General features: G+C 38.1%; 1 protein-coding gene across 1 annotated transcript in view; it reads right to left on the bottom strand.

Moving 5' to 3' along the window:
• The window catches only part of CCNT2 (cyclin T2), a 41912-nt gene that overhangs the window by 22139 nt on the left and 11121 nt on the right, over positions 1–8652 (bottom strand). Inside the window, exon 3 of the mRNA XM_011937743.1 lies at positions 822–954. Within this exon, the coding sequence (XP_011793133.1) occupies positions 822–954 (133 nt within the window). The remainder of the gene's footprint in view (positions 1–821; positions 955–8652) is intronic.

Genomic DNA, 8652 nt, shown 5'->3' with positions numbered 1-8652 from the left:
CAGCCTCCCAAGTAGCTGGGATTATAGGCATGTGCCACCACGCCTCGCTAATATTGTATTTTCAGTAGAGACAGGGTTTCTCCATATTGGTCAGGGTGGTCTCAAACTCCCGACCTCAGGTGATCTGCCTGCCTCGGCCTCCCAAAGTGCTGGGATTACAGGCATGAGCCATTACGCCTGGCCAAAAATTTGTAAAGGGCCACAATTCTAACTTCCATCTTAAGATGTCAGAAAAATTTAAAATAGTTCTTTCAAATAAGGTCTATTACAAGGTTGATGATAAAGTTGTCTGGAAAGTAACATTACTCTAGGAAAATTAAAATACTAAAAAAACGCTGCTCACGAAAGCATAGCAAAATGTAGCTTTATGTATCAGAGATAAGTAGTAGTACATGCATTTAAAAAGGAACAATGCTTTAAAAAGACTACTCATTTATGGGTAAATTCAGAAGATTTTCTGTTCCTTCATCTGTTGACAAATTAAGGGGTTATTTATAATCTGGTCTCAAACACAGCTTCCAGTGGAGGTGATAGGGCTTACCCTCTACATGTATCATAACTCTGAACAACAAAATGTGAAACAAAAGTATCTTTGAATCAACAAAGCATCTGGAATCAAAGCCTTCTATAATTCAGAATGACATCCAAATTCATGAACATACATGAAATGTTTTTCTGCCAGACTGCTTCCTGGCATTGCATTCCTAAGAGGTAATAAAATAAGCAGCATTTGGAAGGCAACACTAATTGAACTGTATTTTTGTTAGGCTTACATTAGGAAAAAATTTCAAATTTACAAAGGAAAAAACCCCAGTATTTACATACATCACATTTAGTATCCAGCAGTGGCTCTAGAGGATGAAGACAAGCATGTGCTACTTTGATAACATGTTCAAGTTTTCGAGCCTGTTCTTCCACTTTTGCAGCCAAAAATAATGCAGTAGACGATATTATCTGCAGAAAAGAGAAAACTCAGGTGATTTAAAAATAAATACATTTCAAAAAACTCTCTTTTCTTTTTTTTTTTTTTTGAGGTGGAGGTTCACTCTTGTTGCCCAGGCTGGAGTGCAGTGGTATGATCCCGGCTCACTGAAAGCTCTGCCTCCCGGGTTCAAGCGATTCTCCTGCCTCAGCCTCCAGAGTAGCTGGGATTACAGGCGTGCATCACCACACAGGCTAATTTTTGTATTTTTAGTATTTTTGTATTCACCATGTTGGCCAGGCTGGTCTCGAACTCTTGAGCTCAGGTGATCCACCCGCCTCGGCCTCCCAAAGTGCTGGGATTACAGGTGTGAGTCACTGCACCTAGCCCAAACCCTCTATTTTCTAAGGGGGGAAGCATGAAAGGAGGGAATGCAGTATTAATAGTATGAACTGTGAGCCTGGGCATGACAAGATTGATGTAATAGTTTTAATAAAGTTATTCATTAAATAGAACTAATCTATAAAATCTGTTTTACTTGTTTTGCACATAGAACAAAGGGGAAAAGGGAAAAGACATACTAAATAAGTTGACTGAACATACTAAAAATGCTAAAGAGAAAGTTTAAATAATATTAATTTGCATATTCTGGAGGCAAAGAAAATAACTCAAGCAAAAAGATGATGCTATACATGAAAAAAAAAAGATGAAAAGCAGATCAAGTATACTCACTATTCTCCTTTCTAGGCACAGAGTCACCGTTTTCTAGTACTCTTTTAAATCAAGCAATGATTCATTGTGTGGCTTTAACTGCCTGCCTTTAGCTTCACTATCTTGTTGAAGGAACAGAAAAAGCACTGAGAGGGCAAAATAAGGAGGATTCTGAACATAAAACTGTCACTTAATTATCTCTATTACTTAACTATAAGCAATAATGAAAGCAGCTACAACACCAGGGTATAAGCATGTAATATAAACCAATATAGTAGAAACTTTGCCAATCAGAGATCCAGAAATTAGCATTTTTTTTTTTTTTAGCTTAGTAAATTAGGTCCTTGGGACAGAAGTATAAGGACACAAACGCTACAAAGATATTGACTAAGAGAAACAAGTCTGAATATGTACCCCAAAAGCTAATAATAAACCAAGTAACTGTGGACTTAGAAAACAGGCATAAAATAAACTCAAATAATATTTTAAGATTACATTCAAGAAATTTCCCATGGGAAGACAATTTCTAAATGTCAAGATTTGAGTAACCATTTTTCAAGAGATGAACATCTGAGCCTCACTACGTCTGGGGGGGGCCCACAATTACTGTACAGAAACAATGCCAACTGGAGGTGAAGAACATTTCTAACAGAGGGACAGTGGATCCTTCTGGTATGAGATCTTTTTAAATGTAATATGAAACTTAATCACTGGATTTAGGATCTGAAAAGGACCTTTCTAGTTCAACTGCATTTGCAGATGTGTAAATGAAGTAAAAAAGACTTCAAGAAGTTTTTCTTCTGCTATCTCTTTAAAACAGATGTAAAAAAGAGTTTGGCTCCCAAAAACCAGAAATAATGTTACCTTAAAACGAATGAATAATTTTAATTTGGACTTTCAACTTATTTCTTCCTTTTAAAATGACAACAAGGAAAGGCTTAGAAAAACTGAGAATGCTCAAAAGAGTAATTTAGTCTGGAAGTAGCTTGAACACACAACAGAGTTCTTTATTTGTGTTCCTAGTATTTAGCACTATGTGGCTGTGGTTCAATTTGTTGAATGAATGAGATATGGATAATATATAACGGCACCAATATTAAATTCAAAGTATTCCAAATGCCACTATTAAAATCTGAGAGCCGATACCCACATAATACATTCAAGAAAATGAAGACACTCTCAGTTTCCCACAATCTCTTATTTATTATCATTATTCATGTCTAACAGGGGAATGGCTAATCAAGCCTTCAAATGCTAAAACTATTTGTCAGAGTGAAGCAATAGAGGCTCAGGTCAAAAGTCAAATTAGACCGAATTTAGTACTTAACTTCCCGTCAGATGATCCAGAATTTCTCTTACTTGCCTAAAAGACACTGATCAAGAAATACTTGCCAACTAAACACTAATACCCAACACTTTCCCAAAGTTCCTGGTGAAATCCACTAACTCCATTCACATTTCCTTCTCTATAACCTGCAAATACTTTCGTCCATCAAGGCTGTAAAACAAAACAAAACACCTTTTTAGATAAATATTTTGTGAGTATCCATGCAAAGCTTTAATTTCAAGGATGATTAAGGAAGGTGATCAAACTAGGTACTACTGCTTTTTGTACGGAAGGTGATTTTGTTGTGAGGCTTAAAAGAATTCCAAATGTTTTGGGTAACAGAAATATTACTAGTTGGTCCATAGCTTTTAAAGGTGAGCAAACTTTTGAAGCCAAGAAACATTCACTGGCACATGCAAGCTTGGTTCAAGCCAAATAATTCACACTAGTATTGTTGGAGGAGTACAGTTGGTTTGGTTCAAGTAACCAAACAATTACAAATTGAGATTCAGTTCACTGAGGACAGGGACCATGCACTACTTATTTTTGTATTTTGGACCTAGTTTAATAAACTTTCCCAAATTACTCTAAAGGGAAAAAAGTAAAAGGAAGTTGATGTGAATAGTGATTAGAATTGTTTGAACTCTGAATAGTGTCATGAGTTTGTTACTCTAGCAGATATATAACTACTTTAACGAAATGTAACATTCTGAAAAACAAGACACATTTCTATAGAAACATATCATACAAATCATGGAGGGGGAGGTAGAGGTGACAGAGCCAGCTGTAGTCATGCTGCCTCAAGTGGAATCTTGGCTCTGTGATCTGACTAGCCTAGACAATTTACTTACTCTCTTTGTGGCTCAGTTTCTGCATCTGTAAAATGGGAGAAACATTAATAGTACCTGCTTGCAAAGTTATGTGAGGATTAAATGAACCAATATACACAGGACTTAGAACAGTGCTCCCTAGTAATATGACTCAAATATTACTACCATGTTGAAAAATTTTAAAAATTGTGCATTAATGTTGATTTTAAATTTAAAAAATAATTTAACAAGTTATTTTTAAAATTCCCTTCTCTCTTGCTCATCTTCTTCCTTTCACGGGTAAACTTAATTCTTGGAGGGTCCTGCTGCAGTCTAAGCAAGCATATCCAAACACTGTGTTATGATACTTGACATTACTTCAATGATTTACATCCACATTCCTTTCACTCCTTCTCTTTTTTATTCTTTTTTGTTTCCATCCCTACTTCTTGATCTGACTCCCTTCCTTCTCTGTTTTTTCTCATCCTGCCCATTCCTGGCTTCTGTCTCCCTTCTCTGCTCCTGATACCTTTACTGCTGATATTCTTCACTTTCCACTACTGGTTTCAACCTTGATAACGGAGGCAAGGTCAGGCTGAATTAACAAAAAGTCTGGGTAATTTCTAAGTCACCAAAGATGGCTGTATTCAGTTTCAATGAATCATTCCAGTCCTTATTATCTTAATATTAATAATTAATCCTGTGCAAACACTTTGTGGGTGCATTTGTATTTAAGAACTAGCCAAAGCGATCTGATTACTCTTTAACATTAAATCTCCCAATCCAGGAAAACCCCAACAGAAGCAAATAAAAGGCTTCCAAGTTTCTTTTTCATTTACTATTACCAACATGTTCATTCTAACCTGTTCTTCTGTTTCATCTTTAGGTTCTATAGGCTAGCGAAGGCATTTTCTCCCCTTGCCCTTAATTGCCCTAAACACCCCCCATCCAACCCCTGACTAACTCTAGGATAACTATTTTCAGTGCCTTGAAAAAGACTTCATTAATAAATACTCAGCAAGCTCTAGTCATCACAGCTCAGAATTTTGAAATTTCTTGTTAAGGCTATATAGTTTAGGAGAAGGGAGAGTTGTATAACTTTACTATAAGCTTATAGAAAGAAGGTCTTAGAATAAGAAAAGGAAAGTAGAGGAAAGACAAGAGAGGTAACAGGCTCACAAAGAAGGAAGTGGAATAAGTCAAAATGCCCATTTGTTAATTGGCATTTGCCATGCGTGAGCCTATCAAACTAAAATTACAGCACATTATTAAAAAGTGGTTTAAATCCTTAATTGTGCTGCACTAGAAACACCAGCATTAAGGAATTGCAGAAAATGTTATTAACTCAGTGTGGCATTTTAGTTGTTTTCTTACTCAAATAATTATGTGTGAGTGAAAGACTGACGTGAAAGAAAATGTATATTAAAAATTAAAAAAAATCTTCAAGCTGGATGTTAAGATGCCTAATTACATTTAAAAGAAAGCTGGCTTAATAACAGTCCCAAAATATCAGTTGCTGAAAAGCAGTACTGATTAAGAGAATAAGCCTTGATTTCCATAGAGTAACTACATTACACTTACACAATATACTGAAAATGGTTAACACAACTGGCATTTAAAAAATTATTTAGTGGGGAGTACCTCACCATTATGAATGTTTCTAAAAAGAAAAAATATTGACTGAGTGTGGTGGCTCACGCCTGTAATCCCAGCACTTCGGGAGGCCGAGACGGGCACATCACCTGAGGTCAGGAGTTCGAGACCAGCCTGATCAACATGGTGAAACCCCGTCTTTACTAAAATACAAAAAAAATTAGCCAGGTGTGGTGGCACACACTGGTAATCCCAGCCACTTGGGAGGCTGAGGCAGGGGAATCGCTTGAACCTGGGAGGCGGAGGTTGCAGTGAGCGCCACTGCACCATAGCCTGTGTGACAGTGAGACTGTTTCAAAAAAACAAAAAAGAAAAAATGAAAAAAATCAACTTATAAAGTATACTTAGTATTTCATAGTTAAGGCTCTATCTACTCTCTCTTACACAGACACGGCTCCTAACAGCCTACTTATAAATACTAAAAAATACCATTTTAAGTCCCAGCTACCTGGGAGGCTGAGGTGGGAGGACTGTTTGAGTCCCAGGGTTTGGGGCTAGCGTGGGCAACAGAGTGAGATCCCTTTTCTTAAAAAACCAAAAGGACAAAAAATGACTTATATAGTATTGTGAAACAAGAACATTAACATTGCATAGGCATTCAAATATACTACATAAATGTTACAAAAGGCCACTTTCCTTCGAACAGATTATCACGAAGATGGCAGTACTCCCCAAATCTATCTACAGATTCAATGCAAGCCCTATAAAAATCTCAGCTCCTTTATTGCAGAAACTGATGAGCTTGATCCTAAAATTCACATGGAAATGCAAGGGACTAAGAATAACCAAAACAATCTTGAAAAAGCACAAAGTTGGAAGATTCATATTTCCTGAATTCAAAAGTTAAAAGACTATGTGGTCTGCATAAGGGGATGGAATAGAATCCAGAGTCCAGAAATAAACCTTTCCATTCATGATCAATTGATTTTCACTAACAATCCCAAAAAAATTCAGTGGGAGAAAGAACACTTTTTTCAGCAAATGGTGCTGGGACAACTGTACATTCAAATACCAAAAAAAAAAAAAAAAAAAAAGAGATGGCACGGTGGTTTACGTCTGTAATTCCAGCACTTTGGGAGGCCAAGGCAGGCGAATCACGAGGTCAAGAGATCGAGACCATCCCGGCTAACACGGTGAAACCCCGTCTTCTACTAAAAATACAAAACATTAGCCAGGTGTGGTGGCGGGCGCCTGCAGTCCCAGAGCCTCAGGAGGCTGAGGCAGGAGAATGGCGTGAACTCGGGAGGCGGAGCTTGCAGTGAGCTGAGATCGCGCCACTGCACTCCAGCCTGGGCGACAGAGCGAGACTCTGCCTCAAAAAAAAAAAAAAGAAGTCAAACTCTTATTTACGTCATACATAAAAACTAACTCAAAAGGAATAACAGACCTAAATGTAAGAGCTAAATCAATAAAACTCTTGGAAGAAAAGAGAAATAAATCTTTATGACTCTAGTTTAGATAAAGGTTTCTTAGATATGCTATTAAGAACACAAATTACAGAAGAAAAAGATTAATAAATTGGATGTTTGTGCTGCAAATACCACCAAGAACATAAAAAGGACAATGCATAGAATGGGGGATATCATTTCACACAGTTAGGATGACTACAATAAAAAAAGATAAGAAATGTGGTGATATTGGAACCCTCACACATTGTGAGAACAAAAAATGGTAAGGCTACTTTGGAAAACAGTTTGGCAGTTCCTCAACACGTTTTTTAAAAGCTATCCAAAAAGATTATTGGAATCTAAAGTTACCATAGCAATCCAGCAATTCCACTCTCATGTATCTCTCACCCATAAGAAATGAAAACATACATCCATATAAAAACTTGTACATGAATGTTCATAGCAGCATTATTCATAATAGCCAGTGGAACGGCTGTTAAGTGTAATCAACCCAAATGTCCACCAGCTGATAAATGGATAAATAAAAGGAGGTACAGCCACATGACGAATAGAATATTAATTACTCTGCAGTAAAAAGGAATAAAGTACTAATACATTCTACATCATGAATGGACCTTGAAAACATGCTTCGTGAAAGACCGTATATACATGATTCCATTTATATGAAATGTCCAGAATGGGCAAATCTATGGAGACAGAAAATAATTTAGGGGTTGCCCAGGGTTGGGAAGGGGAGCGGGACTGGTGAACTGCTAACAGGAACCAGGTTTCTTTTTGGGGTGATACAAATATTCTAAACACAGATTGTGCTGATGGTTGTATAACTCCATGTGAGCCACTCAATTATGCATTCTAAATAGGTGAATTTTACAGTATATGAATTGTATCTCATTTTTTTTTTTAAGGAGCGAACGTTAAAGACACCTATTTAGGCCAGGCGCGGTGGCTCATGCCTGTAATCCCAGCACTTTGGGAGGCCAAGCCAGGTGGATCACTTGAAGTCAGGAGTTCGAGATCAGCCTGGCCAACATGGTGAAACCCTGTCACTACTAAAAATACAAAAATTAGCCAGGCATGGTGGTGCATGCCTGTAATCCCAGTTACTCCGGTGGAGGGTGCAGTGAGCCGAGATTATGCCACAGCACTCCAGCCTGGGTAACAGAGCAAGAATCTGTCTCAAGAAAGAAAAAAGAAAAAAAAAAGGCCTTCTCTTTATTAGCGCTCTCTCTGTTTTTGAGACAGGGTCTTGCTCGGTCACCTAGGCTGGAGTGCAGTGGCATGAACATGGCTCACTGCAGCCTCAACCTCCTGGGCTCAAGCGATTTTCCTGCCTCAGCCTCCCAAGTAGCTGGGACCACAGGTACACACCAAGATGCTGGGCTAATTTTTTAGAAGATTAATTTTTGTAGAGACAGGGTCTCGCCAAGTTGCCCAGGCTGGTCTTGAACTCCTGGGTTCAGTCGCCCCACCTCTGTCTCCCAAAGTGCTGGGATTACAGGTGTGAGCCACTGTGCCTGGCCAGATCTCCATAGATGTAGTGTACGTGCACTAACAAAAGAAATTTCAAGAAAACCAAAAGCCTAATCATAACAAATACTAAAAAACAATATGCACCTTAACTACGTATAACTTTATCACACATTTGTTAATTTAAAAGTAGAATCAGGGCCGGGCGCGGTGGCTCAAGCCTGTAATCCCAGCACTTTGGGAGGCCGAGATGGGCGGATCATGAGGTCAGGAGTTCGAGACCATCCTGGCTAATACGGTGAAACCCTGTCTCTACTAAAAAAATACAAAAAACTAGCCGGACGACGAGGCGGG

Source organism: Colobus angolensis, unplaced genomic scaffold (genome assembly GCF_000951035.1).
Source record: "Colobus angolensis palliatus isolate OR3802 unplaced genomic scaffold, Cang.pa_1.0 Scaffold168, whole genome shotgun sequence".
In the NCBI taxonomy this organism is placed as follows: domain Eukaryota; kingdom Metazoa; phylum Chordata; class Mammalia; order Primates; family Cercopithecidae; genus Colobus; species Colobus angolensis.
Note: the sequence above shows the minus strand (reverse complement) of the source record. Positions and strands in the feature narration are given on the sequence as shown.